The sequence below is a fragment of the Tursiops truncatus genome, chromosome 1 (genome assembly GCF_011762595.2).
Source record: "Tursiops truncatus isolate mTurTru1 chromosome 1, mTurTru1.mat.Y, whole genome shotgun sequence".
NCBI classification, from domain to species: Eukaryota; Metazoa; Chordata; class Mammalia; order Artiodactyla; family Delphinidae; genus Tursiops; species Tursiops truncatus.
The window spans coordinates 157,793,253-157,818,193 of NC_047034.1; the positions used below are offsets into that span (position 1 = coordinate 157,793,253).

A 24,941-nucleotide genomic window follows, 5' to 3' on the forward strand; every position below is an offset into this window, starting at 1 on the left:
GGAGGTAATATCTCTGCTTAGAGAAATTGGATTTTTACAAAAGGAACCGCAGGATCTGACTAATAAGTAGCAAGAGAAATCTAGAGAACATACCTGGGAATGGATATTGAGGGTGTTGAGTGAGGAGAGGAATGGAACATGGGGCTGGATTAGAGAAGTTTGTTGAGATGGAGGTACTTTCCTGGGTCTCTCGATTTATCATTCCGGCAAGGGTACCTGGAGCTGGGATGACTCCTTGAAACTTGGAGGAAAAAAAAGCAAGATCAGGGTTCAGTCAGGAGACAGAATCCACAATACTAATTTAAATAGAATCTAATGTAAAGTATTAAGTAGGTATCAACGATATTAACTAGGTAACTGAAAAGGTAAAAAGAGTGATTGCTAAGTTATCACAAAGGCAGCAATTACAGGAGCAGATGCCATACCCAGGGCTGGTGAAATAAGGTAAGAGGGTGGAATTACCAAAATTGAAAAGCTTAGAGGAGGGATTCCAAGAAACTAAAACTCCGATCTCTGAGGAGGGGCACCAAAGTGTTGGAAACTGGTGCTGCAGAGTACTGGGAAAACTGCAAAACGGATTCAGCTGCCATGAAGGGAAGTCACTTCTGTGCCAGGGTGGAGAAGCTTCGCTAGGGTGATGCTCGTGGGAACAGGAAGCCGACGGGAAGCCAATAGGAAGAAGCAAGTCCCTCCTTCGTGCTTTAGCCTTATCAACGCCCTTCTGCACTCCTTATTGGCAGGACATAATGGGGAGCAACTGGAGATGCTGAAATATGATTTTCTGAGTCCTGGCTCCAGCACTAAACAACAGGGTAGAGCTTAGGCAATAGCTTAACAACTGACAGAAAGAATCGCTACAAACAATGATGTAGCAACACATGAACTGCCAGGACTGGAGGAAGCACTCAAAAGGTTCAGAGAAGTCGACTCTCTAGAGGAAAAGTATTACCTAAAACCAGAGGACCCCCCAGCTGAGATGTTCTCAGCAAGCTCCTTTCACTGGAGCAATAAGAAATGAGTGTGTGAAGGCATCATTGACCAGCCCAGTGGTGGCTGTCCTTTCTAAGCTAAGAGGATAGTAGGGGAGGCTGCTCTGCGCATGGACCCCCTCGTGTCTGTTAATGGTGTGACAGTGGGATTCCAGAACTGCAGAGGCCAGGCGGCAGCACTTAACCATCAGAGGCAAGGTGGATGGAAAGTCTACCAAAGGACCTTTACCCACGGATCTGAAGCTTCGCTAATAAACCTTGGAGTTCTGATCTTTGTTCAAAATGAGAAGTGGCCCGAGTAAAGGACACTTCTGGGCAGTGGTGGTGGTTTGGTTGATTAATCAGGAACCTGCAAAGGGCAAGACTGAGAACTTGGAGTTAAGGAAATCTGGAGAAGAAGCTTGTGGATTGACCTCTGAGGGTAGGTACAAAGTGTGTGGATCTCGGTCTCATTTCAATGTCTACCAGACAGTGCTCACTGCAGAGGAGGCACCGAATAGCCAGTTAGATAGCATGATTCATCCCGTGGAAATGAGCCATCCTCTCCTCTCAGAGCATGCGCAATGGGCCAGTGGACCAAGCAGCCATGGCGGCAAGGATGGAAGCCATGCATGGCCCAACCGCATAGGCTCCCCTCACTAAAGGTGATCTAGGTATTACTACTACTCAGAGTCCAGTCTGTAAGAGCGAAGACTGATGCCGAGCTCTTGATACGGTACCACCCCTGAAGGAGAGCACCGAACCACAGGGTGACAGGTTGATTACAAAGAACCCAACCATTCCAGAGGGGCCATGATTCTTCTATGACTTCATGGGATTGATACAGGTTTGTCTTCTCAATTCATAATGTCTTGGCTAGCACTACTATCTGAAGGCTTTCAGAGTGTCTAATTTCTCGTCATGGGATTCCCCCAATAATACAACCATGGAGGAAGTGGGCATGACCATATTATCCACCGGTCCTCCTATATGACATATCAACCAGAAGCTGCCATCCTGAGAAAATCTTGGAATAATCACTTGAAAGTATAACTAAGGCATCAGCTAGAAGGTAAGGTCGAGGTGCTGTCCTTAAGATATACTTATATACCTTCAGCCAATAGCCATTATATATATATACAAGCTGTATTCATGATCAGTAGACTATACAGCTCTGGGAACCATAGAAGTGGCCCTTCTTGCCATTAATCCCAGTGTCCCACTTGGTAAATTTATGCTTCCTCTCCCCAAATCCTTAGGCTCTGTTAGACTAGAGATCCTAGTTCCCAGAGGGTAAGGGGAGAACACTGCTACCAGAGGACACAGTAATGGTTTTACTAAATCTAAAAGTATATGTGCCTCCTGGCAACTTTGAGCTTCTCATGCCAGGAGACCAGCAGGCATAGAAAGGGGTTACAGAACTGGCAAGGGTAAGTGATCCCGGCTGGCCCAGGTGAGGGGCATCTAGAATGGGTGGTAGAGAAGGAAGATGGTGCACATCACTTAGTCTCAGGACCAACTACAGCAGTGGCATTTTGGCTTGTTCCACTAACCCTACTATTGTCTTCCTTTTTAAAATATAGTGACAGGCCACCACCTTGAAGAAGCAGTGGAAGGACATGAAACTCAATGTGGGGTGCAAGTTGATCAGAGCAGGTACAAGGGAGGACTGAAACAGATACTGTCATTGCCCTGCCCTTATCCTTCAAACCCATCAGTGTGCCCCCAAGACTTCCAGCTGCCAGCACCTGCATCATGGCTGAGGCATCTTTTCCCCAGGACTGCAGGAAGCTGACTGCATACATCACAGGTCACAAGTGCCGGGGAGCAGCCTCAACACTCAGAGGTGATGTATAAATGCCCATTCCCTTGTCCTTTGGCTGGGATCCTTCTGAGGCATGTGTTTTATCCCACTTCCTAGGGCTTCCCTATGGGAGAAATCTTCACGTGCCCTCTGTGCTAGCTGGCTTAATAGTGCAGCCTTAGGGGGCTGCCTCCCCCTTCCCTGTATCACTTTCCCACTTCTCTGCCGTGTTGCTTATACCTCCCAAATACGCTATTTTCTCCAGGTCATCTCCTGGAAGGACCTATGCTAAGGACACATGTGGTTCAAAAGAAGCAATGATTTAGAGAGTGAACTCATTTCTTTTTTTTTTTTTTTTTTTTTGCGGTACGTGGGCCTCTCACTGTTGTGGCCTCTCCCGGACGCGCAGGCTCAGCGGCCATGGCTCACGGGCCCAGCTGCTCCATGGCATGTGTGATCCTCCCGGACCGGGGCACGAACCCGTGTCCCCTGCATCGGCAGGCGGACTCTCAACCACTGCGCCATCAGGGAAGCCCTCATTTCTATTTTTAAAAAATCTCTCTCCCTCTCCCTCTGCGTGTTCCTCTCCTTCTCCCCCTCCTCCCCCTCCCTCCTCCCCCTCCCTTCTCCCCTCCTCCCCCCCTCTCCTTCCCTCCTCCCCCTCCCTTCATCCCCTCCTCCCCCCCTTCCCTCCTCCCCCTCCCTTCTCCCCTCCTCCCCTGTGTGTGTGACACGCGCGCACAAGCATGGATAATACGTGAAAAGGGCCTATAAGGATATAAACCAAGTATTAACACCAGTTCTTTCTGGGTGGTGCAATCATGAATATTTCAAAGTTCCTTTTAATTTGTCTCTGTGTTTTGTTTTTCTGCAGCGACCACTATGTATTAGCTGCTATATTTAATTGGCAATTAGGAGATTACTAATGAGTTCAGCGGAGTGGTGGGGAGCAGGGCCAGGCTGCTGTGGTTGATGAATGGCAGGGGAGGGTGTGTAGACGATTCTTTCAAGAGGCTGGGCTAGAGAAAGGCAATGAGGTGGTCGCTGAAGTGGGGGGAAGTGGAGGGAGGGCTGTTTTAGGAGAAACTCGAGGCTGTTTATAGGCTGAGGGCAAGTAGCCAATGCCAAGGAAGGAAACAAAAATACAGAGTGGAGAGGGGGAGAGCTCGAGAAGTCAGGTCCCAGAGGAGGCCTGAGAGGATTAGACCCAGACCCAGGTGGAGGAATTCGTTTTGAACAGAAGTCAAACCAGAGGAAGGGAGGTGAGGAGGGATAAAGTCATAAATGCACTGACTTCATCCATTTGTTTATTTTACACTCAGCGTCATTTCACAAAGGATTGACAGGTTGAAAGGGAGTGGCCATTGAGAAGTCCCCTTGGAGGGACTTTCTTCCTGGTGTGGGACACAAGGTCCCCCACTGAGAAAGAAGCAGTGGTGTGTCTGTAGGGCTTGAGGAGACAGGCAAAGGTTTGGCATGATGGGGAAGGGACAGAGGAAGGGGGGTTATGGATGGTTTATAAAGACCATTGGATGGAGCCAAGGGCCCAGATTTGGCCCAGCTCCAAGGTCCACAACTGTGGAATCTTCTCCAGCAGCTGGGAGTGGAGAAGCCCGGGCCTCTTACTTGCTGTGGCTTGAGGCAAGTCACGTCACTCCTCTGAGCTGCGGTTTCCTCATCTGCAAAGGGGGAGAAAAATGACAAGTCTGGAGGGCTGCTGTGAGGGTTAAATAAAGCCACGGACACCAAGCACCTAGTGCAGTATCTGGTGCACAGGAGTGGCTCAATCCATGTTCATTCTCTTGCCCCTCCCCCTTGGACGGGACTGAATCAATGTTACCTGGACAGAAGGAGGCATGGGGGTTGGTACCTCACATTGATGGCTGCTGTTAGACACAACTTTAAATACAGGTGACTCTCGACATTCATGTAGTTATGTTCTACTAAGTTGCTGCAGAGACTGAAATAGGGAATATTGAATCATTGCCCCTTGAGGAAATACAGCGTTAGGTTCCTGCGAGCCTCTGGCCACATTTTCATCAACCGATCAATACATAACCTTGTTTTATGTGTGTTTCTGTTTAAAGACGCCTTATTTAATATATGTTGTTGTTTCATTAACGTCGAACTCATGGCCAAAAGCACTATAACTCACGCCTGAATGAAGCTTATCAAACACACGTATTTTCTCCCCAATGCCCATCACAGCCTTCGTGCACTTGGGAACACTAGACAGCCCTTCAGTGCCGCGCTTGGGACTTTTTTTTTTTTTTTTTTTGCGGTACACGGGCCTCTCACTGTTGTGGCCTCTCCCATTGCGGAGCACAGGCTCCGGACGCACAGGCTCAGCGGCCATGGCCCACGGGCCCAGCCGCTCCATGGCATGTGGGATCCTCCCAGACCGGGGCACGAACCCGTGTCCCCTGCATCGGCAGGTGGACTCTCAACCACTGCGCCACCACAGAAGCCCTTGGGACTTATTTTAAGACAGAAAAATCAACAAAAAGCCCCAAAGTGAGAAAAACGTGGCATGGAATAGACCACAAAAAGTTGACAATGAGAGCTGAAAGAAGAAGGCAGAATGTCCCCTGGTTCCACCTCTCCTGGGAACATGCGTGTTGGGCAATCTAAATTTTTGCCACCCTGGGCCTGTGTATGTCCACAGGTGACAGTGAAAACACCTCAAGTATTGATTGGGGGTTCCACGTAAATTTGAGGGGTGGGCAAACTTGCAAATACAGAGTCCATGAATAATGAGAATCAAATGTGTCTTTCTTTTTTCTTTTTTTTTAATTGAAGTATAGTTGATTTACAATGTTATGCCAGTCTCTGCTGTACAGCAAATATTTTTTCTGATTATAAAATTAAATAATAAACAGAACTATGCAGTGTCATAATTAAAGTCCTCCCCCTACCCTAGCCCACAGATAAACACGGTTAGGATTGCTGTAGTGTTCTACAGGTTTTTGCTATGCACAATAATGCCTGTGAGCATGGGTAGGACTGCGTGTGTCCATGTCTGTGTATCTGTGTGTATTTGGGTCTCCCTTTTTCTTTTCACTCGACAACATCTCTTGGATAGCTGTGAAAAAAACTTTTTTTAAACTCCTGAGGTTTTTTTTAGAGATGAATAGAAGTGGGTGGCATACACTGCAGTCAGGATCAGGAAGTCTTGGTTCAGACCCCTCAACCACATCAGGTTGGGGACACAGATCCAGAAAGGTCAATGACTTGCCACACTTAAGTATAACCAGTAGTCTGCGGGAGTGTAGTGTTCAGCATCTTAATGGAGATGGGGTAAGTTTAGAAGAACAACAGCTAGAAGGGTGAAAAGACTAAAAGCTGGAAAGTATTGTGAAGGGCCCAAGAGACTGTGACTTTCAGCCAGAGAAAACCGTGCTGTTGGGCTTCCCTGGTGGCGCAGTGGTTGAGAGTCCGCCTGCCGATGCAGGGGACACAGGTTCGTGCCCCGGTCCGGGAAGATCCCACATGCCACGGAGCAGCTGGGCCCGTAAGCCATGGCCACTGAGCCTGCGCTCCGGAGCCTGTGCTCTGCAATGGGAGAGGCCACAGCAGTGAGAGGCCCGCGTACCGCAAAAACAAAAAAAACAAAAAAAACAAAACAATGCTCTTTACACTTCAGAAGATATTGGTGCTGGATATTAAGAGGAACTTAGCTACTGAAAGGATTTAGACAATAGCATAAAATAGTACCAAAGCCTCTTCTAAAAACAGCTGTAGAGTAGCATGGGGTAGACTAAGCTGCTGCAACAGAGCCCGAAAATACAATGGCTTCTAGAAAATGGAAGTTTATTTCTCATTCTCTAGTCCACGTTGGTGGGTGGCTCCACTCCATGCAGTCATTCAGGAACCCAGGTTCCTTCCTTATCTTTGCTCTGTCAGCCTCTTTGAAGCATTACTGAAGCTGGGTTCCTTACACATCTGTGTTTCAACTCGAGGCAAGAGGAAATGGAACACAGAAGAGCAAAAGCCTTAGGACTATTTCTATTTACTTTTTATTGGAAAGGATTTAGTCACAAAGCCACACTGAACTGCAAGAGCAGCTGGAAAATGCAGTGTCTGGTGGACTAGCCAGTTCTCCAGGTATTATATTGCTATAGAAGAGGAGGGTGGATTACATGTTGAATTAAATGAAACCCACTGTTTCATCCATCATCAAGCCTTTTTTCATTTCATTTCAAAGGCTGCAATAATTTAGACCCTGCCTTCTTTACAAAAAAAAAATTGGACGTGCATATCAGTGCATCATTTGGGATTCTTATGTTTGCCAAGAGACAGCACACTGCTATTAAACCTGCTTAAGCAATAAGATGGACCATCTCATATATCCAAAAGTCTAGGCTCTGCATCAGTGCACTAGCTCCTCTTTCCCAGGATTCTCCCCACCTCTGTCACGTGTTGGCTGCATCCTCAGACTGGGAGCAATTCCAAGTATCACCACCAAACACATCCACATCCAGCCAAGGGGGCAGACTGTTTTTGAAAGGGAAGAGACCCTTTGCAAAAGCCACCTCCCTGCCACAGGCTTCCCCTCTGGTTTTTCAGGCCAGACTTGCATCACAGGTCTAAACGCAAATCATCACTGGTTCTATTTGTAGTTTTTTAAGGAAACTCCATACTGTTCTCCATAGTGGCTGAACCAATTCACATTCCCACCAGCAGTGCAGGAGTGTTCCCTTTTCTCCACACCCTCTCCAGCATTTACTGTTTCTAGATTTTTTGATGATGGCCATTCTGACTGGTGTGAGATGATATCTCATTGTAGTTTTGATTTGCATTTCTCTAATGATTAATGATGTTGAGCATTCTTTCATGTGTTTGTTGGCAGTCTGTATATCTTCTTTGGAGAAATGTCTGTTTAGGTCTTCTGCCCATTTTGGGATTGGGTTGTTTGTTTTTTTGTTATTGAGCTGCATGAGCTGCTTGTAAATTTACTACCATATGACCCAGCAATCCCACTACTGGGCATATACCCTGAGAAAACCGTAATTCAAAAAGAGTCATGTACCAAAATGTTCATTGCAGCTCTATTTACAAGGGCCCGGAGATGGAAACAACCTAAGTGCCCATCATCGGACGAATGGATAAAGAAGATGTGGCACATATATACAATGGAATATTACTCAGCCATAAAAAGAAATGAAATTGAGCTATTTGTAATGAGGTGGATAGACATAGAGTCTGTCATACAGAGTGAAGTAAGTCAGAAAGAGAAAGACAAATACCGTATGCTAACACATATATATGGAATTTAAGAAAAAAAATGTCATGAAGAACCTAGGGGTAAGACAGGAATAAAGACACAGACCTACAGGAGAACGGACTTGAGGATATGGGGAGAGGGAAGGGTGAGCTGTGACAAAGTGAGAGAGAGGCATGGACATATATACACTACCAAATGTAAGGTAGATAGCTAGTGGGAAGCAGCCGCATAGCACACGGAGATCAGCTAGGTGCTTTGTGACCGCCTGGAGGGGTAGGATAGGGAGGGTGGGAGGGAGGGAGATGCAAGAGGGAAGAGATATGGGAACATATGTATATGTATAACTGATTCACTTTGTTATAAAGCAGAAACTAACACACCATTGTAAAGCAATTATACCCCAATAAAGATGTTAAAAAAAAAAAGATTTAAAGAAAAATGATTAACTCATGCTAATTAATGGTCTCTTAGGATACAAATCTATTACAATTTACCCAATTTCAAAAAAAAAAAATCATCACTGGTAAGAGGAATGCAACCACCATGACAGACTTGGACCAAACGGGATTTACCGCTAGAGCTGGGCTGAGGTCAGCCATTCCTTTGTCACGTGGGGAAGGGGGCCACCTGAACAAAATCAAGGCTCTGACTGCAAGGAAAAGTCAATGAACGGTTGCTGCATGAGCTACCAACTTGTTTCTGGCAATGATGGAGACATGGAACCAGACGATGATGTGATGGAGGACACATAAACAGCAGAGGCATAAACCTCAAGCTTTTTCTTAAATTGTGCCTTAATAAAGTTTAACTCCAGTGAAGATATTGCTGGAGGAGCCAGAAACCTGGGGGAGCCACCCTCATGCCTCCTTCCTTCTCACCCCGTATTCAATCCATTACAAAATTTCGTAGTGTCTATATTTTCAGTGCCCTGGTTTTCTCTCCTTATGCACTCTCACGGCCCCAGTTCAGGTCTCATCTCCCGCAGGCACTATGACAATGGTAATCTACTGATGCCCAGTCTCTCTTCCTGAAATCCACATCTTTGCTACTGTTATTCGGTGACATACCTTCACTGTTCAAAGAGCGCTGCACATATGCAGACACATCAGAAAGCGTCCCCGCCTTCATCTTGCTGGTGGGATAATGAGCATCTCCTTGCTTCCTGAAACCCACATCAGACCAGTTCATTCCCCTGCTTGAAAGCCCAATGCTTTCAGGAAATCCATCACCATGACCCTCAATGTCCTCCACCTCACCCTAGCCCCTTTCCCACCCCACCCCCAACAGTAGAGAACCACTTGCACTTCCCCAAATGTGCCTTCCCCTTTCACGCCTCCATGCTCTTGCACATGTTGCCCCCTCTGCCTAGAAATCCCTTATCCCCTCTCCATCTGGCATACAAGTCAAGGTCTCCTATTACTCTTCCTCCCTCTCCCCTTCTCCCTCCTCCCCCTTCCACCTCCACCCCCACGCACACAATATAGCACTCCAGAAATGTCTGCTGAGTGGAGACAACTCCTTGGGTCAGACATTAGTCAGGGCCAGGGCTCTCCAACTTCTCCAGCTAGCACTCCTTAAGAAAGTGAAGAGGAAATGGGACCCCAGGGCTTCGGAGTGTGAGGGACTTGAAATTGCTCTAAGCAAGCAGGGTATTTCTCGAGTTTTATCTTTATATCTTATGCAAAAGTTGTATTCTATGCAGATTAAACAACATATCCGTGTTTGTTTTAATACAAAATATTTTTCCCAAATCTTCACATTGATGATCCAACAAGATATGCCTCCTTTATTCGTTATCCTCTCAAATTAGCTGTTCCCCAGCCCCCATCCGCCGCAGGGACCCCAAGCGAGACCTGGATGTTGTTCCAAGTGCACACCCTGAAGGAACAGCTGGGTTTCGCACCCCCGGGAGCTGGAGAATGGTGGGGGCGGGGAGGGGGTCAGCTGGCTGCAGGCCGGGCCACGCCCCTCCTCTCCCCCGCCCGCTGCGGGGGTGGAGTCGCTGAGGCCCCGCCCCCGGGGGCGGGGAGGGAGCCGCCTCCGCCGGCTACTCAGGCTCGGCTGGTTCCGGGTTGAGAGGCTGCGCTCGGACCGGAGCAGTGGCCGCTGAGCCGGCGGGGGTAAGGGGCCGCGCGGGGCCGGGTCTTGGGGCCTGGATCGGGCAGCTGAGCGTGCTCACAGCCCTCCTCTCCTCTGCCAGGCACAGCCGAGGTGAGGCTCTGCCGGGCTTCCCCTCCCCCTGAATTCCCCATCCCCAGCTTCTCCCCCTCCCCCCACCGCACCCATACCGGTATTGCAGCCCCCCAAGGCCTCCGCCCCCCTCCTAGAGCCCCTTCTCCCAGCACACATCCCTTCTGACTGCCCCTTTCCCGAGAAGCTTCTTGCTAGGTGCACCTTCCCTCAGACACCTACGGCTCCCTCCCTCCAGCACCCATCGCTCCGGGTCACCCTCTGCCTCGAGACCACCTTCCTGGGCTCGCTTCCCGGGTAGTCTCTACCCCACACCTCTTACTCGCGTTACCCCACTCCGAGACAGCACCCATTCCTTCTCCTGTAGCTCCTGCTTCTCCGGGCCTGCTCCCCGCACCCATCCCTAGGTGCTGTCCCCGACAGCGTCGCGCTCTCCAGCCGGCCCCCTGCATCTCGGGGGACCCTCTCCGCCGTCCCCGGCGCCATGGCGTGCAGCCTCAAGGACGAGCTGCTCTGCTCTATCTGTCTGAGCATCTACCAGGACCCGGTGAGCCTGGGCTGCGAGCACTACTTCTGCCGCCGCTGCATCACCGAGCACTGGGTGAGGCAGGAGGCTCAGGGCGCCCGCGACTGCCCCGAGTGCCGGCGCACGTTTGCCGAGCCCGCGCTCGCGCCCAGCCTCAAGCTGGCCAACATCGTGGAGCGCTACAGCGCCTTCCCGCTGGACGCCATCCTCAGTGCACGCCGTGCCGCGCGACCCTGCCAGGCACACGACAAGGTCAAGCTCTTCTGCCTCACGGACCGCGCGCTGCTTTGCTTTTTCTGCGATGAACCCGCGCTGCATGAGCAGCACCAGGTCACGGGCATCGATGACGCCTTCGAGGAGTTGCAGGTGAGCCGCTTGGCGGGCCTGGGGCGGGGGCGGGGCCGGCCCGGGGGCGGGGTCAGGGTTGGACCGCAGGCAGGGCCCAGTCAGAATTGCCATGGGGCGGGGCCGCCGGCAGGGTCAGGGCCCTATCAGAATTAGGACGGGGCGGGGCCGCGGCGAGGAGGCGGTGTTGAGGGTGGGGCCTTGGGCAGTGCTCACCAGGCGGGGTCTCAGAGAGACCTGAAGTGGGGGGCGGGTGGGTCCATAGTTGGGGAGAGATCACTAATGGAGTAGAACGGCAGGGACAGATGAAATCAGAGCTGAACCAGGTACCGCCTGGACAAGGTTAGGGACGGAGCCGAATCAGAGCTGGGCAAGGGCAGGGCCACTGTAAGGGGTCATGGGGCTGGACCTGGAGACAGGACCCACGTAAGAAGGGTTCAGGACTGAGTTGGAGACAAAGACACAGATGGGGAATGGGACAAAGTCGGGGCTAGACAGGAGGTGGGGCCGCCATCCGAGGATGAGTCTGGACTATACGGAGTAGCTGAGCTGCAGGCTTTGGGGCATGATGACCCGGGGTTCAATCAGGTATGCATCAGGGCCTGGGGAGCAGTACGTGGGCTAGATCGCTCTGGGCAGGTCAGGGTTAAATCTAAGAGAGGGTCTAAATGAGTGTCAGCAAACTGCTGAGAGAGCAGGTTTGGTGCCAGGGGCTAGGCCAAGGTGTATGAGGGGCTACGGCTGGGATCAAGTTCAGATACTGTAAAGACCATTCTGGGTTTAAATCACAGTAGAGGCCAAGTTGAGAGTGAGGACAGGACTTAAAGACTCAAGATTTGGAGAATAAGGCCCCGAGGTGAGGTGATTCAAGAAAAGCGAGGGAGGTGGACCTCTAGAAGTCTCCAGGGACTTTTGGTGACCTCCTTAGCTCTGTCACCAGCATCAGGACCTTGAGGACTAAATGAAACAGTACATGCAGGGTAACCTGAACATAGTCAGCCTAGGACTGTGATTGGTCTCCCTTAAGCCTTCCTGTCCTCACGGACTAACTCCTACTCAACTCTCAAAGCCCTGCTCAAATGCCCTCTCTGTGTAAGCCTTCTCTAAGCTCCACTGGCCAAAACAATAGCATTAGAGCTACATCTTCCCAATCTTTGTTAATAAGTATAATGTTTTTTAAAAAAAACAGTGTTCCAAGATTAGCTACATTTGGGATATATAGTATATTCTCTATACCCTCCTTGGAGGATTCTCAATGTACATTTGCATATTAAAGGCTTGGAGAAATCTTGTAGCAAAGAAACCCATTTTGCTGTGTTTAATAAAATGATTCCCAAGGTTATTTGAGCCTGGAATCTTTTTCTCAAGCTAAACCATTTAAATCTAGTAGCCCCGTGTGTTTGGCCTTGGGATACCAGGCTAGCACACAGTCCCCAAGAGAAGTCTCTTAGTCATCATATCTATGGCCCCAAATCCTGCCACAAGGCCTGGCCCACAGTGAACATCAGTAAAGGCTGAATGAATGACTAGTCCTGACCTGAGCTGGCCCAGGCTGTGAAGCCTTCAGAAGAAGAAGGTTTTTGACTCCTTAAGCAGGAGCGAAATAACTATTTTCCCTGTTGTAGGGGGTCACCCCCCCCCCCAACTTATACATGAGTCTCTGTGAGCCAGCCTGCACCAGCAGATGCCCTGGCCCTATTAGGAGAAATGACTCCATGTTCACCTCACCCGCTCCTTGTCCCTTTAATCCCCAACCACCACTGACTCTCTTCAAGTTTGGCTGTTTGAGGATGGAGAGCAAGAGTTGGTGGCTCTGGGAGCTTGCACAAGATTGGCATTGACCGTCCACCCCCAGAGCCCCTTGTAAATCAGGGTCAGGCACTGGTATCCCCATCTCCCCGTCTATGAAATCACATAAACAGGGAAGAGGAGAGAAGCTTGGACAGGACTAGGTGCAGGTCGTGAGTTTGAAGGGACTCGTCTGAAACCATCTGCCCAACCTCTTCATTATGTAGATGTGCAGACTGAGGTCCAGAGAGGTGATGTGACTTACCCAAAGCCAGACTGCCAGACAGTGAGAGCACCGGCCGGGAAAGCTCAGCCTGACCCTGGCTGGATCCCACCCCTCCTGCTCACCCCCTCCTCTCCCTGTCTGACTTGCTAGCTGGAGAGAACTCTGTGTTCCAAGGCTTGGTTCCCCTGTCCGCAAACCAGGAAATCCAAATTATTGTGTTGTGGTTTTTTTCAGTCCATTCCATGATCTGGGGCAGGCAGGAGAAAATGAACATATATTTTCCCCAAACGTTATTGAAACACTGTCATTCTTGGGTGAAAAGAAAAAAAGGACTGCCACTCACTTACCCGCTAGTGTACTGTCCTGGGGTCAGTCACACCTGGGTTCCAAACCTTCCTTTAGCACTGTCTGTGTAATCAGCACATGGAAGCCTTGATTCTCTCGCCTGTAAACCGGGGTCAGGGTGATTCTTTCCTACCAGGATTTTCATGAGGCTGACCTGAGATGAACCTGTGTTGAGATGCCTGGCACTTGGTAGGGGCTGGATCGGCAAGTGCTCCCATTCTTTCTCCTTCTACCTCTGAGAACTCATGTGCCCAGCTGGGCAAATGCCCAGAGCTGCCTCTCACTTGAGCAGGAGGCCTTGCTTTGGTGCCTCCTTTGGGCTTGGCAAGAAAGTAGCAGAGAAACATGCCTCCCCCTGGAGAAGTAAGTTCCTGGGTGAGGTTCAAGCCACTCCCCACCCACCCCACCCCACCCCCTCTCTTCATGGGGAAGTGGGGCTCATTAGCTAGTTATGCACTGGAAATGAGGCTGAGCCTGCCCATCACACTCCTTCCTCTCCCAGCAGCTGGTGGTTTGTCCCCAGGGCTCCTGGAGCCTTGGACCCCTCTCCTGGAGAATAACAGACTCAGAGCCGGCAGGGCCTTGGAGATCGCCTGATGCAAACTTCATTTGACAGATGGGGAAATGCCCCGGGGTAGGGGGGACCTTTCCCAAGGCCTTGAGGCCAGAGGAGGCTACTCCTCCTCACACCCGGCTGCTTAGCAGTTGGCCTGGAGCTTTTTTCATTTATTATAAATCCTGGAGGCGGCAGAGCAGAAAGGTGAAAGGCTCTGGCTTTGTATTCAGGCAGCTCGAATCTTGCACTCCTATTTTCTGGCTGTGTGACCTCTGGGAAGTTCCTTATCATCTCTGAGCCGCAGGTCCCTCGTTCACAGCATGGGAATAATGGGGTTGAAATAAGTAAGACAACATTTGCAAGAACTTGGTACAGAACTTGACACATAGTAAGCACTGGATAAATGACAGCTCTAGTATGTTACATCATATTTGGCACTATTGACATTTGGGGCCAGATAAGTCTTTGTGATGCAAGGCAGTCCTATGCACCGTAGGATGTTTCGCACCATCCCTGGCCTCCACCCACTGGATGCCAGTAGCACCACCCACCCCAAGCTCTGACAACCGAGAACGTCTCCAGGCTTCATCAAATGTCCTCCAGCGTCAACATCACCCCTGGCTGAGAACCCAGGCCTACAGAAATCCTACTCAGCTTTCCAGGCTCAGCGCAGATATCACCTCCTTCATGAAGCTTCCCCTGACCTGCCAGGCAGAATCGCTTTGTACCCCAGATTCCAGTACTGGGGTCAGATCCTGGCATCGTCACTGGTAATCTGTGTGCCCTTGGTCAGATCACTTCACTTCTCTAAGCCTCCACCGGCTCATCTAGAACGTGGGGATAACATGACCTTCCTGGGAAGGGTGCTGTAGGGGTGAGGGAGGCTGTATCAAAAGTGCCTGATGCTGTGCCTGGCACACAGCACACGACAATTTTTAAATATTTTTATTTTTTCTGATTATAAAATTAACATAATAAACAGAGCTATATAATGTAAAAGTTTAAATCCCCCATAATTCTACCCCTTGGAAAAACATGGTCTTTTTCTCAAAGATTTGCTTTATAGTTCTACAGAATTTTTGTTGTGTAAACGGCATGTGAGCATGTTTTTTGTGTGTGTGTGAGTGTGTGTGTGTGTGTGTGTGCATGTGTGCATGTACCTTCCCTTTTTTTTTCACTGCTGAGCACTGGACCATAGAGCAAAGAGGATGGAAGGAGCCCCATCTCAGAAGGGTTTGGGGGCTTCTCGGCCAATGCTTACTGAGCCCTAGCCCACTGCCTGGGACTATACTAAGCGCTTTTCTGATATTGCCTCATGTAATCTTCATAACACCCTGTCGAGTGGGTACTGTAATTTATTCTTTTTACAGATAAGAAAACAGAGGCTCAGAGGAATTCAGTGACTTGTTTGGTCACCCAGATGGTAAATGGCAGGGACAGGATCTGAAGCTTAGCTAACTGGCCACACATGGCCTCGGAGCTGCCTCTGAGGGCTGGGTAGTTGTCTCCCCCGCACCCTGTCTGTCTTTGTATTTCAAGTGTACTCAGCACAGGGTCAGGCTAAGGACACAGTCTGCCCGTGCCAGCTGATGCACCGAGGGCAGGTGCTGGCTGTCATCTTGCTCAGGCATGGCATCCGGCTCTCTGGCCTTCTCAGCTTCCTAACCTCCAGAGGAGGGATTGGATGCAGTCCCAGCCACCCTCTCCAGGTCTCATGTGACCACTGGAGCCCTTCCCAAGGCCTCCTTCGTGCCAAGGGAGACAGCAGTGGATCAGCCTGGGATGGGAGCCCTGAGGAGTTGGGCATAGGGATTCAGAGATGCTGAGGCAGCCACACGGGGAAAGAACAGAGCTGGGGGACTGGATTCAAATCCTGGTGCTGGCTTCTTCCAGCTGAGTGGAAGGTGCTGCCTTCTCTGCACCGTTTCCCAGCTTGGGAAGTGGAAATAAGAACAAAACTGTCCACTTAATGTATAAAGAGGGAGAGGGAGTTGCTGCCTATCCAGAGACAACTGATGTGAAGGTGCTTTATTTTGTGCTGTGGACAGGGAGGCAGCCAGGTTGTCTGTGTCCTGGGGAAGTGGCCTCTGATGTTACTTTTCCCAAGAGAGGGCAGGATTTGTGTGCAAAGAGCAGCCTCCATGGGGGCGAGGCTGGCAATGGGTCAGACCCTGGGCTGCTGTTAGCATCTCTACTTCCCTCTTCACAGGTGTCTGTCAGTCAGCAGCCAGGAAAGCCTGTTCATCCAGGACACCTTGGCTAAGCACAGGCCACGGTGTCAAAACTCAGAATTGAAGTTGGGGCCCCAGGATGTTTATTTTCTAGAGAGAAAAGGATCAGGTAGGAAGTGACAACAGAAACAGTAACAACCCTAAAAAAAACTCTAGTCAGAGGGTATTGGACCCTTGTTATGTGCCAGGTGCTGTTACGGGCATTGAATCCTCACAGCAGCCGTTTTCCCTTTCCCTACTCCCCCAGTGGGGCTAGGATCAGCCCCATTTCACAGAAGAAAACGTTGAGGCTGAGAGGCTCAGTAACTTGCCGAAGGCCACACTGTGAGCAGGAGGCAGAGCTGGGATTCAGACTCGGGTCTGTCTGGCTCAGAACTCAACCTCCTCACCAAAACCCTAACTGCCTCAGGGAGCATCCAAATGGGGAGGTACCTCAGAAACCATCCACTTCCATCCTCTCCCCACTTTACAGATGGGGAAACTGACTTGCCCGAGGTTGGTCCAGAGCCCAGCTCCCTGGAATCTCAGTCCAGTGCTATTTTCACAGCATCATTTACCTTGCGGACCTTGAATTCTGCTTGAACACTGGGGCAGGTGTGGAGGATTTGGAGATGGTTCTATCTTGGATTCAGGGATTCATTCAATAATTTCTTCAGTCAACACTTCTGCTGTAGCTAACTGAGGGCCAGGTCCCGGGCCCAGAAGAGAGCAGGACAAGCTTGACCCTGCAGTGGTTCTTGGGGGATAGGCCCAGAAGCCTCAAGGTCATGTCCTAGGCTCCTCTGGCCATACGTCAGGGTTGCCCAGGTCCCCCTGGAGCTGACAACTGAGCTGAATCCTGAGAGCAGAGAAAGGAGACGTTACAGACAGAGGGAGTAACAACATCCACAGCCCCACTGCCTGGGTGCAGAGAGTGCCGGGGGCAGGCACCCTTTCTCGTTTAATCCTCACAGCAGCCCTAGGAGGTGGGTCTCATTGCCCCTTATTTTTTTTTTTTTTTTTACGGTACGCGGGCCTCTCACTGTTGTGGCCCCTCGCGTTGCAGAGCACAGGCTCCGGACGTGCAGGCTCAGCGGCCATGGCTCACGGGCCCAGCCGCTCCGCGGCGTGTGGGATCTTCCCAGACCGGGGCACAAACCCGCGTCCCCTGCATCGGCAGGCGGACTCTCAACCACTGCGCCACCAGGGAAGCCCCTCATTGCCCCTTTTTATACATAAGGAAACTGAGGCTCAGAAACTGTGCCTAAGACCACATACCCAATAAGTGTCGCTGAAGCTAGAACTCAGACTCAGATGATCTGAGTCAGCCAGGGGCAGGCATGGAGGGAAGCCAGTGATTCATTGTAGCTGCAGGGGAAGGGATGGGAAAGTGAGGCTTGACCAGCTCATGAAGGGCCTCGAAGGTGCCACCCCTACCCAAGGAGCTTGGACTTGATCCTGGAGATTCGGGGGAGCCAGGAACATGTTGGAGCAGGCGAGGCTGGCCTGGTCGGTGTGCACTGAGGGGCAGCGTGCAGGTGGGACAGGTGGGAGCAGCCTGGAGGAAGGGGAGCAGCCATGAGGTGCTGCCTGCCAGAGACCGCGAGGCTCAGAGTGGACAGGGTTGGGGCTCGGAGGCAGAGAAGATGTATGAGAGTTCAGGTCTGTCGGGAGGACCAGGACATCAGAGGGCTGCGAGTAGAAGAGAGATTGGGGGAAAGGAGAAAAGGGGCAAGTTCAGTTTGCCATGTGAAGATTTGGCGTCCCCTTGGGGCAGAGAGGGGAAGAGAAGGCAGTAACTGGGCACGGAGAAGGGGAGGGGGCCTTGAGCACCTACTGTGCGCCACGTCATGCTGGGCCCTTCAAGGGTGTCATCTCATTTAATCCTCATCGCACCCCCGCGAGTGACTCCGGTCCTCATTTTATAGATAAGGCTCTGAGAGGTGGACACTGAGAGGGGAGGAAATGATCTACCCAAGGGCACGCAGGCAGGATTCAAACCCAGGTTTTTCTGACACCCAAGTTTATGCTATTTCCACTGGGCAGCACTGCTTAGTGACCGGGGGTCGGGGGGAGAGGGTGTCGGTCCCTGAAGCCAGGGGAGATGGCTTCCAGCAACAGCTTTTTCCTCTGGGCCGGGAGAGGGATGGCCTTGTAGGAGGGGAGGTCTGGCCTTTGGGGCATGTGAGCCCTGGCTCTCTGTTCTCCCCCTCAGTGGCTGCCCGAGCCCCAGAGCCTCTCAGCTGACGTATTTGCATAATTGTGTGCTTAGGTCTGCACCAACCCTGAGTCTGACCTCTCTCCAGAGGGAGGGGTACAGAGCTATGGTTCTGCCCTCAGAAGGGCCCTCCTCCCATCCCTGATTCCTGCCCTGCCCCAGAGTTGATGGGGCCTGCTGTGTCCAGCTTCCCCAGGCTGACCTCCAAGGCATCCTCCACCCCACCCACACTGCCCTCACCCCTGCTAGCCCCACTGGCCTTTCCAGCTTGTAACTCCACCCACACACCTGGCTCCCACCATCCCCAACTGCGGGCCCCCCCCCCCCCCCACTTCCTGTTCTCTCCACCTGGAATGCTCTGGCCCTGCCCTGGAGACTTGAAGTGACCCTGCCCATCCATCCATCCATCCATCCATCCATCTTCCCTGATCCTCCCATCAGAAATAAACTCTCACCAAGAAACTCCCACAGTTCTGAGTCTCTATTGCACATACAATTTTTTTTTAAATTTTTTGTTTTTGTCTGCGTTGTGTCTTCGTTGCTGCCCGCGAGGTTTCTCTAGTTGTGGCGAGCAGGGGCTACTCTTCGTTGAGGTGCAGGGGCTTCTCACTGCGGTGGCTTCCCTTGTTGCGGAGCTTGTTGCGCGCCTAAGGCTCTAGGCGCGCGGGCTTCAGTAGTTGTGGCACGCGGGCCTCAGTAGTTGTGGCTCGCAGGCTGTAGAGCTCAGGCTCAGCAGTTGTGGCACACGGGCTTAGTGGCTCTGCGGCATGTGGGATCTTCCCGGACCAGGGCTCGAACCCGCGTCCCCTGCATTGGCAGGCGGATCCTTAACCACTGCGCCACCAGGGAAGCCCTCACATACAATTATAATTATCGTGATGATAATGACAATAACTACGAGTGACTGAGCATTTCCTGTGCCTCACTTCAGGTCAGGTATTAAGTCACCTAATCCTCACAGCAACCACAGAGCTGGCACTGTCATTAGCTGCACTTCACAGGTTTGGAAGCTGAGGTGGGAGGGAGGGTGTCACACACACAGCCGGCTTCCTGGTGTTCCCTCTGCGTTGTCCTGCTCTCCCTTACAGTCTACCTATCCGCATTTCTGCCTCCCCTAGAACCTGCAGACTCGGAGCAGCTGGCACTCCGCCTGACCGTGGGTGCCCGGACGTGATGGCTGTATTGAACTGAGCGGGAGGCAGAGAGGCCGAGCGGTTTCCAGCATGGATTTTGGAGTCACTCAAATTCCCACTTCTGACTCTTATGGGCTGTGTGACCTTAGGCAACCTGCCTGACCTCTCTGAGCCTCCATTTCCCTCTCTGTGAGACTGAGGTGATAAAGGCACTAACCTCATGAGGCTGTTGTGAGAATTAAGTGACATGATGCCTGTGAAGTTCAAACCGAAACCATACCACCTCCAGACATGGTTCTGAGCCTCCGGCATGGCCAGTGTCCTTCCTCACAGTTAGCTCTATTGCTTAGGAGTTTATCAACAGCTTCCTGTTTCCTGTCTGATCTTTGCTGGGAGGAAATTTTCCAGTTGGTTCTCTGTAAAGCTGTGTGGCCATGGGCCACTCAGTCACTTTTCTTGGACCTCAGTTTCTTGTTCTAGAAATCCAGATTGTTGGACCAGATGGTCCCTGGGGCTCCTTCCTGCTCTGGCCATCTGAGGAGGAAAGAAGGGGCCAGGACATAGTGAACGATGGGGACGTGGAGAAGTGACCCGGGAGCCTCATGTGGGACACGGTGACCTCTCTGTCTCCCGAGCAGCCAGTGTGGCCAGGCTCTCCACTGTGGTTAAACACTTCTTACTGTTATCTCATTTCACCCTCCCAACCCTGGGAGGTATTATTATCCCCATTTCACAGACGAGGGACTGGGGCACAGAGAGGTTAGAGTACCTGCCCAACGTCACACAGCTAGTGGGTGGCAAAGCCAGTCTCCTAACCCAGGGAATCAGGTCTGGTCCCAGGCCTGGAAGGAGGGAAGGCAGAGGGGGTGACAAAGTGCAGGCTGCCTCCTAGTCTTGCTCTGTGGGTTCTAGGTTTTGTTTTTCCTAAGTTAGCTGTTCCCTCAGGCTCAGTAGCCCACCTGAGGAGAGCTGTCTCCCTGGGATCTCCTCCTACCCTTTTGGAGGTGAGCTCTGACCCAGCCCAGACTCTTCTGTGGGCAGATTCATTCCGTAAACTCTGTGCCTGGCCCTGTCCTAGGTACTGATAGTGTGAAAATCTATCTGACACAGTCCCTGGCCTAAGAGCCCATATCTCATGGAGAAAACTGACAGGTCACCTTGCTGTTAAGATACAGTGTGTGCCAGATAGTATGAGGGAAGGCTCTGTACACAGAGGATTGTCTGGGGACAGAATGGAGTTTGGGGTATGGCTTCTCATTGGAGGTGATGTCTGATCTAGATCTTACGAGATGAGCACGAGCCTGACAAGTGGGGAAAACCATGTGGGTGAGCATTCCAGACAGAGGGAACAGCATGTGCAAAGGCCTGGTGGAGAGCACTGCAAGTTGTTTAGTGCGTCTAGAGCTGCGCTGTCCAGTAGAACTTTCTGGGATAATGGAAGTGTTCTGCATCTGTGCTGATACCGTAGCCACTGGTCACCTGGAGCTATTGAGCACTTGAAATGTGCAACCTGGTGCAACTGGTATAACCGAGGAACGGAATTTCAATTGTATTTCATTTAAATTCATTTGAATTTCAATAGCCGCATGTGGCTAGTGGCTACTGTATTGAACAGTACAGGTCTGGATGAAAAGAAAAGGCTGGAGAAGAAATTTGGGGCCAGTAGTGAAGGGGCTTGAATGCCACACTCAGGCTTCGTGCCCTTCTTCCTTCCCAGACAATGTAGAAACCCTGCAGTGGCCTGGGGAGGAGAGGCAGGGACACATCTGTCCTGTCAAACGATTACCCCAGCTGCTCTGTGGGGCAGGGAGGAGCCTGGGGCCACAGTCCAGAAAAGAAGTGATGAAAACTGAACCAGGGTGGTGGGTATAGAGAGGAGAGAACAAATTCCAGGGCAAGCTTGATGACTGATTGGATTGGGGGCGTGGGCCATGTCAAGGGTGACCCCCAGATTTCTGGCTTGGATGGCAGCAGGGGTGGGGGGTGCCCTTCACTGTGATGGGGAACGTGGAGGAGGGGCAGTTTTGGGGTCCTGTACTACTGTTCCAGCATCCACTGTGATTGAGTGTCTATGTCCCTGTCTCCCCCCAGCCCATCTGCACACTTCCTGAGGCATCATGGGTTGAGACTCATACCCATCCCTCTCCCTGTCGCTGACACAGCAGCACGTGGGGCCCAAGGAGGCCTCATTCAGCACATGTTTGCGGAATGGACGAATGAGTGTTCCATTACTCCCGGGATCCCGTTGTTCCCTGGCCTTGAAAGCAGGGAGGAATTTGACCGTGTGCCTGGGGTGCCCTGAGTGATATGAGGAACGTGGCCTCCAGGGCAGTTTTCTCAGAGACTCTGAAGAGCTGCCTGGGTGGCTGGGTCTATGAGGACCACCAAGGGGAAGGGTTGTAGCATTTGATTCATCTCCTCAAAATCTGTGTCTCTAGCAGACTATGTCCCAAGCTGGACAGACCCCAGGCAGTCAGAGAGGAGTAGTCTTAGGTGAAAGCGATCCGTCTGTTCCAGTGGCTCTGATGCACATGAATCTATTAGGAATGACTTCCAGCTGTTAGTAATAGAGAGCTGCCCAGAGTAGCTGAAATTAGATAGGGGTGTATTTCTCTCCCACGTAAAACAGGTCTATAGGACAGGACCCCAGGCAGTGGTGTGCCAGAGCCAGCTTGTCCCAGTTCCTGAGAACTAGTTGTGCAAATCTCTTCCCAGCTCTGCATCCGGTGACCTCACATGGAGAGCTTCAAATTGGCTTTGTGGGGAGCCTTTACACCAAGGAAATTGGCCAACACTATAAATTGGGGCTGTTTTTCTTTTTTCCAGAGGGCAAGCTTCCTAGCATATCACTGAGTGCAGTGATGGTGTGGCTACCCCATCAGGGACCCCGGCTGCATCTTCCTTCTATTTCTCTGGTTTCAGCCTGCCACATCCATCTTTCTGGCTGCCTTAGAGCCTGAGATGGCTACCAGAGTTCCAGTCATTATGTCTGTGTAAGCTCTCTACTCCCGCAAAACCAGCTATTCCAATTTTTCTATCTCACTCGTATTTTCAAGGCTGCCTCCTCTTCATCCTTCAGCTGTCATCTCAAGTGTGACCTCCACAGAGAAGCCTTCCCTGACACGCTACCTAAATTCACCACCCATCCCGTTCAGCTTTATTTTCTCTAGAGCATAGACCATAATGGGTAGCTCTCTGATTCTTTTATTATTTTCCTTGTTATAGGGACTACTACTATATAGGGACTTGTATAGGGACTACTACTACTACTATATAGGGACTACTACTAATAGGGAAGATCCCTATTAGTAGGGACTGCATCTGTCTGGTTCTCTGCTGTGTCCCGAGTGCCTCAACAGTGCCTGGTACATCATAATTGCTCAGTAAATACTTGTTGAGTGAATAAGGGATAGTAAGCACAGATCATTTTGTTTTCTACATGCTTCCCTTAGTGTGTCATCATGACCATTTTCTCATGTTGCTATTTAGTCTGTAGAATTAGTTGGACTAGATGTTTTCTGACGGCCCTCCCTGCTCTGACGGGATGAGTGGGCAGGAGGTGAGTGTGAACAGGGAAGTCAGCTCCCTGGCATCACTCACAGCCCAGGCTGACTAGGGAGCCCGGGCCCTGCTCAGAGGCTCTTTCCTTGGAAATTCACTCCCAAAGCAAACTTCCTTGAGCCCCATCTCAGTGCCAGGCCATTGATGGGTACGGGGGATATAGAGAGAAAACAGTAGGGAGGACCTGTCCTGCGTGGGGATGGATAATGGACAGCCAGAAGAACAACGAGCTGTGATACAATGGGCTAAAAGTCCAGAAGTACTGGGGGCCACCAGCCTCCATACCCCATTCATTCATTTGGCAAATACTTATTGAGACCCTACTGTGTGCTGGACACTATTCTAAGCATTGGGGATGGAACAGTGGACAAGCCAGACAAGATTCTTGCCCTCATAAAACTCACATGCCAATGGAGGAGATGAACAGTAAACACAATGTCAAATAAATATGCAAGATCATGGACAGCAGGAGGTGCTATGGAGACCACTAAACAGGAGGGTGGAAGGGATGCTGCTGTGCATGGGCTGGTCAGGCAAGACCTCTCCGAGGAGGCAGCATCTGAGTTGATACGTTAATGCTCCAAAGGAATCACAGGGAGAAAATCTGAGTGTGAAGTGCGCCAGGCAGAGGAAGCAGCAAGTGCAAAGTCATAAGGCTGAAACAAGCCCAGCGTGAGGCACAGGAAGAAGACGGCTTTGGCCGGTTGGGAGTGATGGCGGAAGGATGGTGAAGACAGAGGTGGGACTAGGGACAGGGGACTGAGGCACTTGCTTCAGGTGCAAAATTGAAGCAGGCGCCCCAAAACTCAGTAATCAAGATAATATCTAATGCAATTTTTAAAAATCAAAATTAATGCCAAAACCCCCATGATGAACAAAATATCATATTTTTAAATAAAGACAAGATGACTAGCAGTGTCATGCTGAGCCGTATAGGAACCAGATGCAAAGGAAAAATGAGCAATACCGATCCTGTCCTTATTTAAAAATTTGACCTGTTGTCTATCATGGATTTTTGTTGTTGTTCATCACGGGTGTCATCACTATAGAAAACATGTCACCTGGTGTCACGATCATGGTTTCCAGAACCAGACTTCCTGAGTTCCATTTCTGGCACTACCCCTGCATGCTTAGCTGTATGCCTCGGGGCCAGTGTTTCCATCGGAAAAGGGGGCTGATAATAGTGCCAGCTCAGGGTTATTGAGAGGATTAAATGACAAGCCAAGGTCTAAGAACAGTGCCTAGCCCACCGGAAGCGCTCAGGGGATGTTGGCAGTCAGTCATAGCCCTGGACAGCAGTACAGGCTTGGTTCCTGCCAGAGGATTCTAAGCAAGGAGTCTTGGCCAGCAAATCAGGGTGGGTCAGAAAGTATGTGGAGGTAGATTGGAAACAGGGAGACCAGAGCCCCTAGGATGGCCAGAGAGGAGGCTGTTGCAAAACTCCAGATGGAAGATGGGAACAGACTCTGGAGATAGTTAGGAGACAGACTGCGGAACGTGGTGGTTGTTAAACTGTGAAGGGAGGCGGGTGCTGGGGCAGGAGACAGACGGGGCCAGGATAGCCTCCAGTGCCCGCAGCAGACAGGCCTGGGCTCTGCATCACCACGGAATACCCGGGCCGGATCTGACCCGCGCCCCCATCCCGATCTTGTCTGTGTTCCAGAGGGAGCTGAAGGAGCAGCTTCAGGCCCTTCAGGACAGTGAGCGGGAGCACACGGAGGCGCTGCAGCTGCTCAAGAGGCAGCTGGCGGAGACCAAGGTGAGCCAGGCCTGGACGTGGGGGCGGGGCTTCGTGGGGGCAGGGCCAGTTGGGAAGTTGAGGGGCGTGGCTTTGGGCCTGCTGTGGG

The 24,941-nt window shown here is 51.1% G+C and overlaps 1 protein-coding gene across 2 annotated transcripts in view; it reads left to right on the forward strand.

The window, feature by feature from the left end:
* The first annotated feature begins 10,049 nt into the window (after positions 1 to 10,049).
* The window catches only part of TRIM62 (tripartite motif containing 62), a 32,142-nt gene continuing 17,250 nt past the window's right edge, over positions 10,050 to 24,941 (forward strand). The window contains exons 1-3 of one of the 2 annotated variants that reach the window (XM_033838470.2): positions 10,050 to 10,116; positions 10,554 to 11,078; positions 24,758 to 24,853. In XM_033838470.2, the coding sequence (XP_033694361.1) occupies positions 10,671 to 11,078; positions 24,758 to 24,853 (504 nt within the window). In that variant the 5' untranslated portion in view covers positions 10,050 to 10,116; positions 10,554 to 10,670. Of the gene's footprint in view, positions 10,208 to 10,553; positions 11,079 to 24,757; positions 24,854 to 24,941 lie in introns of both variants that reach the window. The other variant, XM_033838468.2, reaches the window with a different exon arrangement.